The sequence below is a fragment of the Triturus cristatus genome, chromosome 3_1 (genome assembly GCF_964204655.1).
Source record: "Triturus cristatus chromosome 3_1, aTriCri1.1, whole genome shotgun sequence".
Lineage (NCBI taxonomy): Eukaryota > Metazoa > Chordata > Amphibia > Caudata > Salamandridae > Triturus > Triturus cristatus.
This window is the reverse complement of record NC_140583.1, coordinates 1,158,620,770-1,158,642,035: the sequence shown is the minus strand read 5'-3', so window position 1 is coordinate 1,158,642,035 and position 21,266 is coordinate 1,158,620,770. Positions and strand designations below refer to the sequence as shown.

The 21,266-nt window shown below is 44.7% G+C and overlaps 1 protein-coding gene across 4 annotated transcripts in view; it reads right to left on the bottom strand.

The window, feature by feature from the left end:
• Positions 1-245: 245 nt before the first annotated feature.
• Positions 246-21,266, bottom strand: part of LOC146861679 (zinc finger protein 10-like) — a 495,345-nt gene continuing 474,324 nt past the window's right edge. For all 4 annotated transcript variants that reach the window (XM_085646037.1, XM_085646041.1, XM_085646035.1 and 1 more), the window contains one exon: positions 246-1,797. In XM_085646037.1, coding sequence (XP_085502163.1) covers positions 1,067-1,797 — 731 coding nt within the window. In that variant the 3' untranslated portion in view covers positions 246-1,066. The remainder of the gene's footprint in view (positions 1,798-21,266) is intronic.

The following is a 21,266-nucleotide window of genomic DNA, read 5'->3' as shown; positions in this document are numbered from 1 at the left end:
ATTTTAATCCATCGCTGTCCTTGGGTATCTTGAGAGCGTGGCATTAGTGGGTAATCAGCATCATCAGGGGAACATCTTTTTAACTATTAGACTTACTTTACTGGCCTTTTTATACCATGGTCAGCCTGTTTATGATATTTTATTATTGATGTTTTTGAATGAGTTGAATTAATCAAATACAAATAAAGACTAATTTGATATACCACTAAAAAGCATATAACATACCCTATTCCAAAAACACATCACATGGTAAAAGTGCATTTTATTATATGACTAAGTTCAGTCAGAAGCAGAAACTCACAGATAGACCTTAGGACATTTCCCAGCCATTAATGAGCTAAATGGTAAACTCCAAAGACGACAGCATTCCATAGAAAGCAGTGGGGTACTTGCAGGCTTTATGGATCTTGTGATATAATTGGTTTGTACTTCTCAAATGCCGGAACCGTCAAAGTTTTGGAGCTTACCCATTTAATAGATGCATGTTTTTTGATTTATGCTTCATACTCTTGTCGAGTGGTATTGAACCTCATGCATGAAACCAACAGAAGATGATGAAGGGCTTTTTTGTTTTTATGTGGTCCTCAATTTTTTTTTCTCCCTCTATAATAAAATACCTCTCTAAAACCAAAAGAGTAGCCAGAATCGATGCAAGAGATTTCAGGCGTTTAGAACAAAAGTAAAACATTTGGTGGGATATAATTTGCTGATTATAAGCTGCTCACTATAATCTGAATATGGTATCTACCATTGAACCAGCATCTTTCTTTTCAGTTTAGATAACAACAGATGTTCAGCTTTGAATGCATTTGATTTTGTACATAAGATGCTCTCTGCAAGTCATTCCTCTAAAGCAGAATTTCAAAGGCAGATCTTTGGTGGAGGATAGATTCAGGTTAAGTTGTGTATCATCCATGTACTGATGCATGGAGATCCGCAGCCTGCCAATCTTACTTCCAAGTGGCTCCAGTTGGGGTATGTTTGGTTACTTTTTATTTAATTATTAATAGAACACAAGTTATTTTAAGATTTTGTGGCAAATGTATGGATTCCATAATTCTGGACTTTAAGTTTGTAATGACTTTTGATCTTTCCTCGATAGCATCTTTCGCCCACCAGTGTGTATCCTTCTGTGTTCATTAAGAATGTCTTTCCGGCTGAAGCTTTTCTGGCAGACCGCACATGTATAAGGTTTTTCACCTGCATGTGACCTCTGGTGTCGGTTTAGATCACCTTTTTGAGTGAAGCTTTTTTGACAATCAGGACAGGTGTATGGTTTCTCACCAGTATGAGTTCTCCAGTGCCGATTAAGATCACACTTTACACTGAAGCTTTTCTTACAGATAGCACATGCGTATGGTCTTTCCTGTAGTCTTATATTGGTCTGTGATTTCTTCAGTGTTGTTAAGGCACCATTGTGTCTGAGGTTTTTCTCATATTGAGTATACACATATGGTCCTGGCACTTGCTTTGCCTTTTGATGATAGGTACTCACAACCCCATTCCTCAGATTACTCTGACATTCATTATATGCATTTGAAATTCCTGTTTTAGTCAAGCCCTGGAGTACATTTTCATGTGCAAGATATCCAAAATCACTTTCACAAAGCATTGTTTTCTTTACTTCATGTTCCAGATGATTTTGAGGCCATACTTGGCTTTTGTAATCCGGTAGTTCTATGGAGCTTTGAAATGTTTTCTCATCTGCCTCTCCAGATGAAGATATAAACGGTTGTGTATTTCTGGTACAAGTGACAGCATCTGCATCTGTACAGTGTCCTGTAGTGAATCCATCACCTGTTGGATTAAAGTAAAACATCCTGTAATTAATCTTCAGAAGTGCATGTACCAATCCATTCATCTCAATAAAAAAGTGACTCCAAATGAATGATATAACTAGACAAAACGTGAACAGAAATTCAACTAACATTCAGTACTGATGTGATCAATTATACATATGGAGTAGTAACTCACATGACTATGTTACGAAAAGATAATTCTGTATTGCATAAGCACATGACTGGCTGTGTTTGTTTGCAACTGGTTGCCTTGTTGGATTATTGAAAATGTCGATAAATAAAAGCAAAAAAAAAAACATTCAGTACTGATGTATGCGTTCATTCACTTGTGTTCTCCATACTTGAACCTCACACCTTCATTTGCTAAAATGTATTTTCTAGAAAAGGTAATGGCTACTTTGAAGGAAAGAGTAGATATGACTTTCTGAAAATGCTGTTCTAGCTAAGAAAATGTATATTGTAAACAGCTGGCAGCATTTAAAACGTAGTTTTCGTTTTTATTCTCAACAACGTTTTGGCTTGGATATCTGATAAGAATCACAAATTGAAGATATTTCACAGATGTACACTAAAGGTGTATTACAGATAAAACATTGTGAATACCAAACTCTACAGATGTGCCCCGACAGTCCAGAATTGGCTGCATAGTCTAGCGTATTGTAATGTCAATAGTGAAGTATACGCAAGTGTGATGCCTAGCTCATCCCGTCCCAAGAATATATGGGGCCCGTACCGGTCATACATTGAGACACTACGCTAAGACTCAGATCTGCAAGTGGAACAGGGAATTGTCCCGGAGGGCGTGGGGTAGGTATGTCTCTGCAAATGTTACTGCTCTATTGTATTATTGATACGGTGTGATATTCCCATGTATGACTATTCAACTCACACAAAACGTGTATACAGATGCTCATGGCTGGGAATGGGGTTATCAAGAGGGATACCTCTTTTGTTTCCTTTACTTTTACACGACACAATGTGCATGCAACAGTCTTTTATTGCCTGGTAATTATCTTGTGGATTACTAACTGTGACAATTATTGTTATGGATCTGATTTGACAATGTGTTCTGACGTATTGGTGAACGACTACATTTGTATGTTTTTGTATCGGAAAATGGAAAATAAAGTTTAAAAAAACAACAACAAAAACTCTACAGATGTACCACTCTGTCCCTCGTTCTGTGGGATACTTATAGGGTCTATCCTATCTCCCACTTTATTTAAACTTCACATTTTCTATTTATGATCATCCTCATTAACTTTATTTCAATCACATAGATCCCAAAACGTATGCAGCACAAGTAATAAAAACAAAACATAAAAACATTATAAAGAAATAAGTTAGAAGGCAAGGCATAAAACAGTTTTACGAATGCAGAAATACAATGAGGAAGAAGAGAATAAAGTGCTTCATGCAAAAAATTAACCACGCCTGATCCACAGTGCATACCAAAATCTTGAGAGGCCAGAGACCATTACTCTTCGAGTGTCAGCGCACAAGACTCTCAGCACCTCCATGTAATGACCCAGGCCTACAAGTCTACACAATGGAAGTATCCATTTTTTCTGCAGGGATGAATAGTATGGGCAAAAGAAAAGTAGATGAACAGTGGATTCCGGGCATGCTTTACACATAGGGCACAAATCATCAATAAAAGCATTACAGGACCACTTAGAACAGAACAGTTTGGTGGGTAAAGTCTTATAGCGTAACTGTAAAAACTATTTGCGTGCCAAAGGGGGAACAATTTCATCAATACTTCTCTTGAAACAGGGGACTGGTTTAAAATTTTGAAAGTCATTAGTCGGACTGGACACAGGTTTTTCCAGGTCCTTTAGAAGTGTATTTTTCTGTTACACCTGGCACCATTGGCGTGGGTCTCCCTTCCATTTTTTCACTGCTGCCTCCTATGTTTTAGTTATTCCAAACAAAAGGTTCAGAGTGTACAATTCAAAAACAAATATCCAAAAACAATAAAAGCATGAATTTATGTAAACGAGAGAAAAAGAAAAAGGAAGAAAAAGGAAAGAGACCCCAATAGAAAAACATACAAAGTTTATTTAATAAAACAGCTCAGTGTATTAAGCTGGTACATATAACATTAAAAACATATACATGACCAGACAAGTGGCAGACAAGGAGAAAAGTACATAACATGGGAGTTTATACTATTTTTCATAAAACTCCAGTAGACAAAGAAGTATGTCCTCCAATAGTTGCAGCCACTATAGCGTCGACGGCGTTTCGACCTGTGGTGTTAATCCATGGTCATCTTCAGGACGATAAATGTACTGAGCATCCTAAGAAAGTGATCTAAAATTGCAAAATTTGCATTACATCATGGACATTTAAGAAAGGGCCAAAATACAGTATTATTTTACAAAAGAAAGAAGAAAAAGAAAAGAAAAGAAATGAAAGCGACCAGAATTTGAAAAAAGTTATTTCGAAAAATTCCACCAAGCCAGAATTCAAAATTAGCAATAAAGAACCACCGGTGTAGTGGAAAAGATATATAATGACCAACTAGAAACCAATGTGCAATCAAATCCTGCCACCCATTAATTTCAAAGGTGACTTACTTCTGTGTTAAACAAATTTAGATAGCAATGTTATTTTGCTCCAGCGGTCTAAACTTCAGAAGCCGCTTGAAATAATATGCAAACGTCAGAAAGACTTCAACAACCTCAGTTTGAAGAGCCAATCGTGAACAATTATGAATTCAGGGGGTCATGGAGCGAGCAAATCGTCCTCAACTTCACCCTATTTAATCCAAGCTGATCAGCAAAGTAGAAGGGGGGAGGAGGGGGGGGGGGAAGGATAAACTTATTTAATGGTAAAGCTCACTGAGTGCAAAGCTTTAAAGGCATATGTAGTTAGTCATCATCCTCATCTTACCACCATATACCAATTAGGCAAGTCAATCAGGCTTCAACGCTTCTTATCAAATATATTTTTCAGATGTGCTATGCAATAATTCGCACCTGAGTGAAAACAAATCGTCCTCAACTTTGCCCTATTAAATCCATGATAAACACCACGGACAAAGGGGGAGAAAAAGGATTAGACTTATTATATGTTAAAGCTAGCTAAGTGAAAGCTTTAAATTTGTGTGTAATCATTCATAGTACAACAGAAATCGTATTCCCGGTATTAAAAATGACAGAATAAGTTTTATAACAAAATTGTGTGTGGTAATACAATATAAAACATGCCTAAAGTGCAAGATATTGCCACAAAATGCCAATCAAGCAAGTGAATCCGTCTTCAACACCTCTTGCCAATTGTATTTCAAATATGCTGTGCAATAGTTCGCACCACCCTCACTAAAATCATCCTGCATATTCCAAATTACGAATACTGGAAAAACCGGGTTCCATTACAAACAAACAAACGAAAGAGCTTCCCGGGACTTAGACAAACAACAAATCTCAGGACCCAACATACTTGCAATTACGAGTGCAAACCAGCGGCACCGAAACGTATTAAATAAATAAACAAACAAAAAAACGGGCGCTTACCGGGAGTAAAGCACCGCACGATATATCATGAAACCAGTGGCAGCAGTTTCTGTAAGGCAAAATGTCTCTGCCGGGTTTAAAGACGCCGCGAAGGGCTATAGCAATAGAAAAGAGACTTGAACAGTTAGACCACAGCGCCATTTTGAAACAGGTAAAGGAAAAGAAACGTAAACATAACTGATATCATAGTGCTCGATGTCAGTGTTTATGCCACCTAAAGTCCCAATATTAATTTCAAATCGGACTGATACAAGGGCAGTTTGTTATGAGTGGAGCCTCCTATGCTTTGCTATTTTTTTGTTGGTCTAGATGCTTTGGGCACTTTGCCACTGCTATTCAGTGCCAAAGTACAAGTGCTCCCTATTGTAAAATGTTGTCTTGGATTAGTGACTCCATGATTGGCTTATTAGATTTACTTGTCAGACCCTAGTACAGTGCACCATGTGTGCCCAGGGACTACAAGTCAAATGCTGCTGGTGGACTTGCAGCACTGGTTGTGCCACCCACAGAAGCAGCTTGTAAAGTGTGGCTCAGGCCTGCCATTGCAGACCCTGTGTGCAGTCTGGGACTGCCATGTCGACTTGGCACGTGCACACTCTTGCCAGTCCATAAACCTTCCCTTTTCGACATATTAGTCACCCCTAAGGTAGGCCCAAGGGCAGGGTGTACTGTATGTAAAAGGTAGGACATGCCTTGGTGTGTGTGGCATGTCTTGATAGTGAATTACAGCCAATTTCATTTTTCACTATTGCAAGGTTACCTGTTCCCATAGGGCAGAATAGGCAGTTTGATTATAGCATCTTATAATCCTAACTGACCCAGGGAACAAGGTAGAAATTCAAGTTTACTATGCCTGAACTCAGAATGTTAAAATACATCTTTTAGTGAGGGTGGTTTTTACATTCTGTGTTTGAAAATACCACTTTTAGAAAGTAGGTATTTTCTTGCCTAACCATGTCTCTGCTAGGGTTGTGTATTCCATGTCTGGTTTGTGAGTTACAGGGGGCTGGAGAGTGTCTTGGTTCCAGCAGTCTGATGGGTCAGGGCTGGGCTGAATAGGCCCTGCAATGAATAGAGAGTAGGGGGCGGAGATTTCCTTTCACTGACCTGAGCCCTCATAAAATAGAGAGTAGGGGGAGGAGATTTTCTTTCAGCTCCCTGGGCCAGGTCTGCTCTCAAACAATGCTGTCTGCACCTCCTGCCAGGAATCTGCACCCAGGAGGACAGAACTGGTTTTGGCTGGGCACAGACACCCTCTGCCCTCGGAGGACAAAAGATTTTGCAGTATAAATATTGGGGCCCAGAACACAGAACTTTAGATCACTTCTGGGAATCAAGACAAACCTTTGCCAAGGAGACGAACCAAAGAAGCTGAAGCAGGAGACTGCCCCTTTGCTGTGCTATTTCTGGTGTTGGCCTGCAGTGGTTACTTATTTGCCAAGGAAAGGAGAAAAGGAAGTTTGTGAACTTTCATCATCTTGAAGAAGAATCTCCAAGGGCTTGAAGTGTGCTTGCCTCCTGCCTGAAGTCTCAGGGATACAAGACTTCACCACCAGCTCCCCTGAATTCCCTTGCTGGGAATTCTACCTGCAGAGAGGTGCCTACTGTTGTTTGGACCCTCTGAGAAGACTGTGTGTCGCTGGGAGCTGGAAGAGCGACTCACCGAAGCAGAAGAAGCGTGTTGCAGATGCAGCAGTTGCCGTCGCATCGTCAAAGCATGTCGCCGCCGCCGCTGAGGTCGCCGTTGCATCACCAGAGAAGCGTGTCGCAGGGCCTGTCGTGGCTCAAGAGTTCACCGAGTCACTGCATGGCCGTTGGGCGTGCACGCATCGCATCCACGTTGTCGCATTGCATCAAAGATGCCATTTTGTCGCATCGCTTCTGATCGTCACATCGCATCGAGGCGCCATCTTGTCGCATCGTCACCGGGCCGCAGTAAGAAACGACGCATCAACTACCCACACAGTAAGGGAGCGACGCATCAACTTCCCTGCGAACCTTTTGTTTGTATTGCGTGACGCATCCCAGGTACTTTGAGAGGAAAGTGTTGCATTTACCATCTACATTGAACTAAGCTATTTTCTACCATTTTAAAGACTTGTTTTTGATTACAGTATTGTGGATTTTTGTCATTTGTTCTTGTGTTAAGTCTAGTAAATATTACTTATTTTTCTAAACTGGTGCAGTGTCCATTTGTAGTGTTTTCACTGTATTACTGTATGTGTTCACAAATGCTTTACACACTGCCTCTGAGAGAAGCCTGTCTGCTTTTGCCAAGCTACCAAGGGGGTAAGCAGGGGTTGTCCAGGAGTGTACCCCCTTTCCCTGACTAGAAGCAAGGGCTCCTACTTGGTCAAAGGTACCTAGCGCTGCCAACTAGAGACCCCCATTTCTAACATTGGTGGTCAGCAGTGAGGATTTGGACTTGCATTTGTGATTCATATACAGTGATGGGTGTACACTACTAGTGAGTGCAGATCATAACGCGACCACATACTTTTTGGTAGAACTTTTTTCTTGGGACTTCTATTTTTGTTGAGAACTGCCAATTTCCTTTCACCACGAGTAAAGCAGCATCCATTGCACCTGAAGATGGTGATTTTGAGTAAGAAAAGGTTGACGTTTACACTGTGCCACAGCTGAAGACCTTCTGTAAAAAGTTTAATATCTCTATGAAAGGCCTCTCCAGGAGAGAGGAATTCCAAAAGGCGCTGAGGGTCTGGTTGGAAGCTAGAAAAGCCACTGAGCATACTGAAGAGCCTGGAGAAGAGGCAGAGAATACAGATGGGCAGCAAGATGGGCCATTGGGCCTGACCAGGGAGAGAGTACCTTCCAGGCCAGGTAGCAGTGTTTCTTCCAAGGGCCTGTCCCCAGTAGAGCTGGAGGACAGGGAAAGAGATAGGGAGCATCAGATGGAGCTAGCCAAGCTCACTGTGTGGGCAAATGAGTTAGAAAATAAGAAGTTGGCCCTGGAGGAAAATAAGATCCATTTAGAGCATGACATAATGTTGAGGGAATTAGATCTCAAAGCTAAGAGCTTAGAAATTACTCCCTCTGATGGCAGAACACCATTCGTGCCTGTAGAAGCAAGAGTGTTTATTCCCAAGGAGGTGATTAAGGAGTTGATTAAGGAGTTCCACAGGCATGAAGATATTGGGAAATGGTTTAAGGCCTATGAGGCAGCTATGACCTCCCACCGGGTCCCTGAGAAGGATTGGGGAGCGGGGTTGTGGGGCCGGTTCCTCAGTGATGGGCAGGATACCTTGTTGGATTTGCCTCTGAGGATCAGAAATCCTATGTCCACATGAAGGAAGCCTTAATGACCAGGTATGGGTTGACCCCAGAGCTTTATAGACAAAGGTTTAGAAATTGTAACAAACTGGAGTCCAGTACTTGGGTAGAATATGTGACTTTTTTTGCATCGGATGGTGGGGTGAAGAGTAGCAAAGTGAATGATTATCAGGAGCTCTATGATTTGTTTACATGGGAGCACTTGTCTAGTAATTGTTTTCCAGAGCTACCCCAGCACCTTATTGATATCAAGCTGACTAACCCTAGGAAGCTTGCTGAGGAGGCGGACCGCTGGGTTAGTACCCGCGTCCACAAGGGTCATGTGGGAGAATTCGCCAAAGGTGGGCAGGGTCCCCAGCAGAAGAGTGGGGGGCACAGGGGTAAACAGAGGGAGTGCCAGAAAGGGCTCCAAAGTAATCCCCAAGGGAAGGGTTCCCAGCCTTCCCCTAAGAAGAAACCAGGGGCCCTGACAGGTAAACCTGTCCAGAAGGGACCCCCAACATGTTTTAAGTGTGGTGAGGTGGGCCACTGTTTCTATGATCCCAAGTGCCCACTGAAAGCAAAAACAGCACCCACTTGTGCACCACCCCAACAGATGGCTAGTGTAGCCCTGGGGGAGGAGATGGGTGCCCAAGGTGGGTGGGGTCCCGCAGAGATGTCCCTAGTCTCTTTAGGAGACTGTGAGGTGGTCCCCAGGACCCAGGTGCCTGATAACACTACAAAATACAGGCAGTGGGTGACCATCAATGGCCATAGGAAGGAGGCTCTGAGAGACACCAGAGCCAGTGTGACAGCTGTCAGTTGTTGGCTGGTGTCTGAAGAGCAGGTGATCCCCAATGCGTTTTACCCGGTTGTTGCCGCTGACAACACAGAGAGCCACTGCAAGGTGGCTCAGGTTCCCATTGAGTGGGGAGGTACTCTTCAAGTAGCTGTGAGGCCAGCCATGCCTGTTGACTGTCTGTTGGGCAATTGATTCGGAGAGCTCACCTTGGGCTAAGGTGGAGTGAAGTGCTCATTTGGAGATGTTAGGTTTGTCAGAGTGGGCATGTGTGACCACCCTGTCCATGGCAGCCAGTAAGGGTGTTCAAGAGGACCTAGAACCTGAAAGAGTGGCCCAGGTGCCTACCTTAGAGAGAAGAGGCAGGGGGCATGGGACACCAGACCCCATCGTTCCCACAGTCCAGGAGGAGGAAGACCTTGAGGGGGATGTCCTGGAACCTACAGGGGAGCAGGTAGCTGAACTGGGGGACCGGTCTGAGCTGACCCATTGGCAGCAGGAAGGAGGACCCTCCAGGGAAGAGTTCTGTGAGGAGTAGAAAAAGTGCCCTTCTCTTGTGGGTTTGAGGCAACAGGCCACAAACCTGGCAGCAGGTGATCAGTCTGGATCACATTGGATCTACTGGGAGAATGGTCTCCTGTATAGCGAGCCTAAGACTGCTGTGCCTGGGTCAGCCCGTGTGCTGGTGGTACCCCAGCGTTTCAAAGCCTTCCTACTGGGTTTGGCTCATGATGTACCTTTAGCAGGACATTTGGGGCAGGACAAGACCTTTGAAAGGCTTGTCACCCACTTTTATTGGCCCCAAATGCGCAAGAGTTCAGATACTCATTGCAGGACCTATCAGACTTGCCAGGCAAGTGGTAAGAGTGGGAGGAAGCACAAGGATCCTCTCCAGCCTTTCCCTGTGGTCAGCACCCCCTTTGAAAGGGTGGGCATTGACATTGTTGGGCCTCTGGATCCCAAGACAGCGATGGGCAACAGGTTCATCCTGGTCTTGATGGACCATGTCACCCGGTATCCAGAAGCCATCCTTCTCCGGTCGGTGACGGCCCCCGTGGTGGGTCGTGCATTGATGGGGATTTTCTCCCGCATGGAGTTCCCCAGAGGTGGTGTGAGACTGTGGTACCAACTTCATATCCAAGTATATGAAGTCCCTGTGGCAGGAGTGTGGTATAACCTATAAGTTCACCACTCCTTACCACCCCCAAGGTAATGGGCTGGTTGAGAGATTCAACCGGACACTCCAAGGCATGATTATGGGTCTTGAGGAACCTATGAGGTGTAAGTGGGACGTACTCTTGCCATACCTTCTCTTTGCTTACAGAGAGGTTCCACAGAAGTCCTTAGGGTTCAGTCCCTTTGAACTACTGTATGGTCACCCTGTAAGAAGACCTCTGAGTTTGGTAAAAGATGGCTGGGAGAAAGCTCCCAGGAAACCTGCCCAGGATGTATATAGCTACGTGCTGGCCTTCAGAAACCAAACTAGGCATTTAAGGCAACTCGCTCAGGTGAATCTGGAAGCCACCCAGGAAGAGATGAAGCGGTGGTACAATCAGAATGTCACTCTGATCAAGCATCAGCCTGGCCAGAAAGTGTGGGTCATGGCCCCCGTGGAGCCGTGTGCGCTCCAGGATAAGTGGACTTGACCATTTGAGGAGGTGGAGCGCAAGAGCTATATCACCTACTTGGTGGACTTGCAGTCTCCTAGGAACCCTTTGCGGATCCTGCATGTCAACCGGCTGAATCCCCACTTGGAGAGGTCCGAAGTGGGCATGCTCCTAGCGACAGATGATGGAATGGTGGAGGACACTGATCCTCTTCCTGACCTGTCTGCGACAGAGCAAGATGGGTCAGTGGATGGTGTAAACCTCTCTTCCACCCTGACCCCTGAGCAGCAGAATGACTGTGGCCAACTGTTGGGACAGTTTTCTGATCTGTTCTCCCTGACTCCCAGTGTCACGGATTGGTGTGTCCATGATGTGGACACTGGGGACAGTTCTCCTGTTAAGCACAAAACGTACAGTGTGACTAACAGGGTGAGAGCTTGCGTGAAGGAGGTCTCCAAGATGCTTGCATTAGGGATGATTGAGTCCTCTAACAGTCCTTGGGCCAGCCCAGTGGTCTTGGTCCCAAAGGCTGCCGCACCGGGTGTCACGCCAGAAATCCGGTTCTGTGTGGACTACCGAGGGCTCACTTCAGTCACCAGGACTGACGCGCACACCATCCCCCGAGCTGATGAACTCATTGATCGGTTAGGGGCTGACCCGTACCTCAGTATGTTTGATTTGACGTCTGGGTACTGGCAGATCACCTTGACTGATGGGCACTACCAATTCCGGGTTATGCCCTTTGGGATGAAGAATGCCCCTGCCACCTTTCAGAGGTTGGTCAACCAGGTGTTGGCTGGACTGGAAGATTTCAGTGCCGTCTACCTGGATGACATTGCAGTGTTCAGTGCCAGTTGGGAAGAACATCTGCGCCACCTCTGGGAAGTGTTGATGGCGCTGCAAAATGCAGACATCAAGATCAAGGCGATTAAGTGCCAGATCGGGCAGGGTTCTGTGGTGTACTTCGGACACCAAGTTGGGAGCGGCCAGGTGACGCCCCTACAGCCCAAGATTGAAACCATCCTGGCTTGGGAACCCCCCCCCCCCCAAGACCCAGATAGAGGTGAGAGCCTTTTTAGGACTCACTGGGTACTACAGGAGGTTTGTCAAGGGGTATGACAGCACTGTTGCACCCTTGACAGAGCTGACTTCCAGGAAGCAGCCCAAGAAAGTGAACTGGACTGACACCTGTCAGAAATCTATTGATGCCCTGAAGACTGCCATGTGCACGGCGCCTGTGCTTCAGGTGCCCAAGTTTTCTAAAGAATTCATTGTACAGACAGACGCTTCAGAACATGGTGTAGGGGCCGTACTTTCACAGATGAATGAGGGCCTAGACCAACCTATAGCCTTCATCAGTAGGAGGTTACTTCCATGGGAACAGAGAAGGAGTGCAATTGAGCGGGAGGCATTTTCTGTGGTCTGGGCACTGAAGAAGTTGAGACCATACTTGTTTGGGACTCACTTCCGGGTTCAGACAGACCACAGGCCCCTCAGATGGTTGATGCAGATGAGGGGTGAGAATCCAAAGCTGGTGAGGTGGTCCATTTCCCTACAGGGAATGGACTTCACGGTGGAACACCGCCCAGGTACAGAACACGCCAATGTCGATGGTCTGTCCAGATTTTTCCGCCTTAGTGAAGAGAACCCCCAAGGGGTGGGTAGTTCTCCCCACACTTCAGCTGGAGGGGACATGTTTTAGACCTGGCACCATTGGCGTGGGTCTCCCTTCCATTTTTTCACTGCTGCCTCCTATGTTTTGCTATATTTTTGCTGGTCTAGATGCTTTGGTCACGTTACCACTACTATTCAGTGCCAAAGTGCAAGTGCTCACTATTGTAAATTGTTGTCTTGGATTAGTGACTCTATGATTGGCTTATTTGATTTACTTGTCAGACCCTAGTCCAGTGCACCATGTGTGCCCAGGAACTATAAGTCAAATGCTGCTGGTGGGCTTGTAGCACTGGTTGTGCCACCCACAGAAGCATTATTTTATTTTTTTAAATGTAAACCCACAGAAGCATCTTGCAAAGTGTGGCTCAGGCCTGCCATTGCAGAGCCTGTGTGCAGTCTGGGACTGCCATGTTGACTTGGCAAATGCACCCATTTGCAAGTCCCTAAACCTTCCCTTTTCGACATATTAGTCACCCCTAAGGTAGGCCCAAGGGCAGGATACATTGTGTGTAATAGGTAGTACATTCATTGGTGTTTGTGGCATGACCTGATAGTGAATTACAGCCAATTTCGTTTTTTAACAATTGCAAGGCTACCTGTTTCCATTGGCCAGGATAGGCAGTTTGAGTATAACATCTTGTAATCCTAACTGACCCAGGGAACAAGGTAGAAATTCGAGTTTAGTATGCCTGAACTCAGAATGTTAAAATACATCTTTTAGTGAGGGTGATTTTTACATTCTGTGTTTGAAAATACCACTTTTAGAAAGTAGGTATTTTCTTGCCTAACCATGTCTCTGCTAGGGTTGTGTATTCCATGTCTGGTTTGTGAGTGACAGGGGGCTGGAGAGTGCCTTGGCTCCAGCAGTCTGATGGGTCAGGGCTGGGCTAAATAGGCCCTGCATTGAATAGAGAGTAGGGGGCGGAGATTTCCTTTCACTGACTTGAGCCCTCATAAAATAGAGAGTAGGGGGAGGAGATTTTCTTTCAGCTACCTAGGCCAGGTCTGCTCTCAAACAATGCTGTCTACGCCTCCTGCCAGGAATCTGCACCCAGGAGGACAGAACTGATTTTGGCTGGGCACAGACACCCTCTGCCCTCGGAGGACAAAGATTTTGCAGTATAAATATTGGGGCCCAGAACACAGAACTTTAGATCACTTCTGGGAATCAAGACAAACCTTTGCCAAGGAGAAGAACCAAAGAAGGTGAAGGAGGAGACTGCCCCTGTGCTGTGCTATTTCTGGGGTTGGCCTGCAGTGGTTACTTATTTGCCAAGGAAAGGAGAAAAGGACGCTTGTGAACTTTCATCATCTTGGAGAAGAATCTCCAAGGGCTTGAAGTGTGCTTGCCTGCTGCCTGAAGTCTCAGGGATACAAGACTTCACCACCATCTCCTCTGAATTCCCTTGATTAGAATTCTACCTGCAGAGAGGTGCCTACTGTTGTTTGGGCCCTCTGAGAAGACTGTGTCGCTGGGAGCTGGAAGCGCGACGCAACGAGGAAAAAGCGTGTGGCTGCCGCAGCAGATGCCGTCGCATCGCTGAAGAAGCGTGTCGTCGCCGCAGCTGTTCGCCGTTGCATCACCGACGAAGCGTGTCGCATCACCGGGGAAGCTTGTCGCCGCCGCAGAGGTTGCCGTCGCATCACCGGAGAAGCATGTTGCAGGGCCTGTCGCGGCTCAAGAGTTCACCGAGTCGCCGCACGGCCATCGGGCGTGCACGCATTGCATCCAGGTTGTCGCATCGCATCAAAGACGCCATTTTGTCGCATCTCACAGGATCGTCACATCGCATCGAGGCGCCATCTTGTCGCATCGTCACCAGGCCTCAGTAAGAAACAACACATCAACTCCACACACAGTAAGGAAGCAACGCATCACCTCCCCAGCGCTGCAGTAAGGAACGGCGCATCAACTTCTCTGCAACCCTTTTGTTTGTATTGCATGATGCATCCCAGGTACTTTAAGAGGAAAGTGTCGCATTTACCATCTACATTGAACTAAGCTATTTTCTACCATTTTAAAGACTTATTTTTGATTACAGTATTGTGGATTTTTGTGGTTTGGTCTTGTGCTAAGTCTAGTAAAGATTACTTATTTTTCTGAACTTTTGTAGCATCCATTTGTAGTTTTTTCACTGCATTACTGTATGTGTTCACAAATGCTTTAAACACAGCCTCTGAGATAATCCTGTCTGCTCGTGCCAAGCTACCAAGGGGGTGAGTAGGGGTTATCCAGGAGTGTACCCGCCTCTCCATGACTAGAAGCAAGGGCCCCTACTTGGTCAAAGGTACCTACATCTGCCAACTAGAGACCCCCCTTTCTAACATTTCCAAATACATTCCTTTTAGCTTTGCCTTTGGTATTTGGGCCATACTCTCCAGGTTCGATCAAAAGGCCTCCATCCCCATCCTCCCTAGTAACTCCCTTAAGGAGGTGAACCACCTGATTGATGCAGCCCTGGGAAATTTCAAAAGGTCTGACAAGGCCACACGATAAGTTTCTAATTCTGCCACTGTCCATAGCCTATACCATAATATTAAAAGCTTCCAGTTTAACTTGTGTACCAGCGGTCTATGAGCACGATCCTTATAAAGAGGTATCAAGGGGGAGCGAGAGGGGAGATCTACCAGTGATCTTAGGAAACGATTTTCAATTGTTGTAGGGCAGGTTGACTTGCCAGTGCCCCACAGATCTGCACCATAAAGTACCCCCCCAGGACCTTAGTGTTATAAATTTCAAGTGCTGGAGCAATTTGGCGAGAAATCGTCTTCCTATGTATTTTACTAATGTGGGCACACTGATGGATTTGTTGTAACTTTACTTTCTCAATATGAGCACCACACTTGATCGAAGAAGTCAAACGGATACCTAAATAATTGAAGACTTGAACTTGCTCTAGTTTGACACTACCAGTCAATACAGGTCCTTTAGACAATTTGGCCGTGCCTCTATTAAAAATCAAATACTTGGTTTTGGCCTCATTTAAAACCAGACCCCTCTCATCACAAAACCTTATAAAATAATTCAAAAGTTGTTGAAGACCCTGCAGGGAGTTAGAAATTAAAAGGGTGTCGTCGTGATGAGTAGCGCAGGCACTCTTCTTGCTGCGATTTTAGGGGCATCACAACCATCTCTATCTATAAAATCAACCACCCCATTGATAAAAAGAGTAAAAAGAGTGGTGGCTAGGTCACATCCCTGTATCCCTCCTCGTTGGATTGGGAAGGTTCCTGTTACTTGATTATTTTCCCCCCACCTAACCTGTGCTGCATGGGATGAGTGTAATCTGATTAAAATATCTAAAAGGCTGCCCGGCAAGCCCATCTCTTTTAATACTCTCCATAGTGTGGCCCGCGGGATAAGGTCGAACGCTGTACGCAAATCAAAAAAGCCACATATAATTTCCCCCTCTTGACAGCTACTTCCTTCCACTAAACACACAGAAGACGGAAGGCCTGATCCAGGGCACTGACTTTTGTACACAAGCCTGCTTGGAAATTGCTCAGGATTTGAAAATCAGACATCCAATCCTGTATCCACCCCAGAATCTGTTTACAATTTTTTTGTGAAGGGAGTCAATAAGGCTAATTGGCCTGTAACTCCCCGGCTTGGCTCTGTCCCCTTTATTGTAGATGGGCACCATCTCTGCAATCTGACACGATGATGGTATGGCAGCACCAGACGTAATCAAATTTGTTTCCCAAATTTATATAGGAACCCCAGGATGGTTTATCCTCTCTGTACAGGTCATTGGGAATTCTGTCTGGGCCAGGGGCTTGCGCGGGCGCACAAGAAGCAATCGCCATTTGGGTTTTCTCAAGAGAGAAGACCAGAGTATCACCATCTCCACCTAAGGCCTCATCCCACATTTCACTAGCCTCATTACTTTCAAGATTACCTTTTCCATTGAGAATCCCGAAGTGAGCAACCCATTCTTCCGGCTGGACAGTATATTCTAAAGCTGTCCTATTACCCTTTAGCCAGTGAACTGCTTTTCTCCAAAAAGTCTTGGGGTCTTTATCTGTCAGCGCAGTGTGTAGGGAGGACCAGAGGGAACCCTCCCAATCCTTCTTGGCTTTCTCAATGGCCTGCCTATACTTAGCTCTGCAGGACACAACCTCAAGATGTGCCTTTTGTTTTACTGCACAAATAAGTGCCCCCTTTACTTTCCTACAACCCTGATTATACCAGGCACCCATAGGGTCCTGGAACGAGTCTCTACAATGGCTACAATGGCTACCCCTTTTCCATACTTTAGGGGGTTGGCTGAGCATATCCCTCATCTCACTGAAAAATAACTCATGACGGGATCTCAGACTCTCAACGGCATCCTTAGCAGGGAGTTTAGCTAACTCCTCAATCACCCAGCGAGCTTTACTCTTAACTGCGCCAAGGACTGCCAGATGCTCCTCCACCCAATCCCACGTGACTGACCTTCGGTTATTTGTAACAGAGAAAACACCCAAGTCCAGATTCCCCCTGATATCGGGTTCAGGAGTGTCCAATTTTATAAGAGTAAGGGCAAGAGCATTATGATCGCTTTCCACTCTTTTAACCACCACCATATCATCTACTAGGAGCCAGAGATTAAGAGTAACTAAACAATAGTCAATTCTACTTGTGTGACCAAATCTATTAAAGGTGCACTCCCCATTGGGATCAGACCTGATTCTCCCAATAGTTGCTCTTAAGTCCTGTTGAAGGGTAAAAGCTAGCACCTGGCTTTCTGTCCACACATGTTCCCAGTCCTCAGTCAAATCAAGAGGAGCAAGGGCAAGAGGGTCAAAAGTACAGTTATAATCACCCCTCACTAGTACAGGAACACCATCCGAGTAATCAGTCAGAGCCTGATCTAGAATGTGAATTGTGTTAGGTTCCTCCAGGGGACGGACCACTCTATTATAAACATTAAAAATTCTGGTCTTCCAACCACTATATAAGATCAGCTCAAAGGTCAAGATATCCAGTGAGTTGACATGGAGGAGCTTAACTTCAAACCCCAAGCCATTTATCACCCAAGCAGCTAGCCCTCCGGAGGGTCTGCCCTGCTCTTTCTGGTTAGCGTCAATCCCATAGGCAGAAAGACCACTTCTAAAAAGGTGTAGACAAACTCCAGGTTTCTTGAAATAGGATTACATCATAGGAGTCTACAAGGGTACACCAATCTGGGTCAGAGAATAGTTTTGCAATCCCTGCCACGATCCAAACTAGGACCTTTAGGGAAGGGTGGACTGGAGCCCCTCCTACAGCAGTGCCACATCTAGGGGTCATACCGCTATTTACCATTACAGTGATAGGCTCGCAACAAGTCTCGGTATTAAATGTTGAACCTCTAGGTAATGGGACTTCTGATGGGAGCAGAGTCAACAGGGGCCCTAAACACCCTATGCTTTTTCCAGGGGTCATTGTATTGCAGGTTGCAGTCATCTTTGGCCATTCACTACACCACAAGGGAAAAATCTTGATGGACGCCTAAACCTAATGTAGATGGATGTGTTTACAGAAGGGATAGTACGCGAATCAATCGCCAGTAACCCTGTTTCCATATCCTCATCATAAAATGTAACTCTTCCACCTTCCCATCAGGGAGAACACGTGAAAATGATGCAATGTGTTACATATTGTAGCTATCAACTTGCATCATTTTCACGTGTTCTCCCTGATGGGAAGGTGGAAGAGTTAGGTATTGAAGCGTGCTGGGGGCTGGGCTTGGATGCAGTAGAGTACCTTAGACAGTAGTCAGAAAAAACGTGTGGTGACATTGTACACTGACATTAATCAACTCAACTGACACTACTGGAGAGGTGGGAAATATTTTGAAGAATACAGAACAATTGGGGGCTGATACAGCTGTTGCAAACTAACTTGTGAGGAATATATACCTTCTAGTGTGTGATGTGCATGAAAATTTAATGGTTAAAAATTTATATTTTGAATGTTAATGCTTTATTCTTATGAATAGATAGACTCGCTAGCAACCCACAAACCTTAAGTGTGTTTTTTCAGGTTTCACCTGCACAGCGCTTGCAAAATCTCTTGTAAATCAGAACCACCCCTTTCAGATATCTATCTCCTGGTTCAAGCAACTCAACTCCAGATTAAGCCGCTTCCCGTGGTATGATCAAGCTGCTAGGGTAGCACTTAAAACGTGCTTCCAATCAACTTATTGTGGAGGTATATCGACCCCTGATATCCAATCATATCACGCAGCATCTCACCTATAGGTCTTAAATGACTGGTGGTATGGGATTAGCAAAGACCCGGCATACCAAGTGGAGAAGTGGCTTATGGGAGATGTATTGCCCCATAAACATCTATACACACCAAAAGAAACTGCCATCTGCCATGCGTGTGGTCTTTGGCGTGTGGAAAGAATCAATGCGCAGGATGGGGTGGTGGAGACGATTGACACGGGAGACACCCCTCTGGCAGAGCCGCCTTATGCCACAAGTGTCCACATAAGCAGGGTTTAAACAATGGGACACCATAGGCATTTCCACGTTGGGGAATGTCGTGCGCGGTACCACCATAAGATCCTTTCAGCACAGAAATGAGTTTGCCATGCCGCACACACAATGTTATAAAGACCTGCAACTGAGACATGCCTTATCCCCATATATTGCACAATTGGAATCTCTCTCACGGAGTTTAACCCAATTGAGGCAAAGGTTTTTATGGGGGAGTTTAGGAGATCATAAGACTTCAAAGATATATCAAACATTAGTGACAAACCTCTCCACAACTTTAGATTCACTTCGGGAAAAATGGCAGACGGACTTGGGTCCCCTCGATAGTGACGATTGGACAGAGGCCTTGGAATTCCCGAGATATGCTGCTATGGCATCTCGCCTCAGACTTATCCAGTTTAAGTATTTGCATCATGCTTATTTTACCAGATACTGGCTTTGGAGGGCAGGGCTCAGAGATTCCCCTATGTGCCTACAATGTGGCAGTGAGGAAGGCACACTTCTGCATACGATTTGGGATTGTACTGTACTTGGCAGGTTTTGAAGGGGAGTTACTTGCTGATTATCAGAAGTGCTGGGTTGGGACATACCTCTCTCTCCTAAGCTTGTTCTTTTGCATGTCACGGACGAAATTGGGGAAATATCTATAAAAGACACCTGTTATTCTTGGGTTTTACCCTCGCAACAAGAGATATAGCGAGGGCATGGCAGGATCCGGCTCCACCCAAATTGGGTGCTTGGAAGGCTGGCCTTGACTGGTGTATGGGCCAGGAACAGTCTATTTTTAAAGCGCGAGGGTGCCTGCAGAAGCACTTTAAAATATGGAAACGTTGGGCAGATTTCAGGGGTCTCCTACTAGAGCTTCCCCACCACAACCTGTAGAAGTAGAAACCATTTGAGGACTCATCACAGGACAAAAATGTTGCTACATCAGATTATGACATACATGGAATGGCTTGATGGTACGATCTTTGGTCTATTATTCGGTATAAGACACAGTTGTTTGTAATGTTAGGGGCTGTCGTTTACAGACCCGAATTGTCTATTTATTTGTTTCATAAATGCTATATAGAAGTCACCTGCTCGAAAACTATTACACTGATTAACCTATACTCTTGCTTCTTTGTAACAAATGTGATTACTTTATTTGATGACTCAATAAAAGAGTTTTGAAAAAAAAAAATCTCTTGTAAAAAAAAAAATTTAATCTTAAAAGGGGCGTAGAGCTGCCCATTACTTAACTTTACTTACCATTGGTTGGCTCCCACGTTATTTTAATTTCCTTTCTTCATATTGGTCAGCAGCTCCTCTTGGCTTTGTTCAACACTTTTCTTCCTCCAGGCCATGGAGCTTGGACTAAGAACTGCTTCCTGTGGCTGGTGTGCTTCCACTGAAAGCAGGCGCTCTTTTTTTTTAAATTTACTTTTGCACATGCACTGAGAGTTCATGTGTCTGCATTCTATCTCTGTCAGCCCTGCACTCCTCACCGCCACCTCCAACTCTTCGCTGTGTTTTGATTAAACCCTGACCCTCCTCCTGCTCTCTGTTGCATTTTGACCCACCCATAACAGTCTACGGCCTCCATTGCCCGCCCCATCTTTCCTCGAAATCTGTCTGTCCTCTCTCCTTGATTAAAATCTGCTCTCCATTTCACCTGTCTCTCCCCTCTTCCACACTGCTTCCTCCATCCTACACTAGTGGTGTAACAAAACCTTAGGCCTGCCCTCACCAATAAAGTTAACCCTAACATCATCATGGACCTATCATAGCCTGTGCGACATGCCCCATGGTATCAGTTTGAGTTTCAAAAATACTTTTTTTAAATTATTTTTTATTGTAGAGCAGAAATATATACATAATAATGTCAATTACTTACACACATATCTATATCTATACATAGCAGATCACTGACAATATCGTGCTAAACAATATCATTGTCAAACAATAGACAAAATATAGATTTTTTAAATATAAATAAAGTTTAAAGTAGTAAATGTTAACTATTTTAATATATAAATGTAATATAATGTAAATTAAACATATTCCACTATCATCATCATCATCACTTTATTCGGTTATAAAATACAATAACCATCAAAGTACAGTATTAAAAAAGAATAATTTAAAA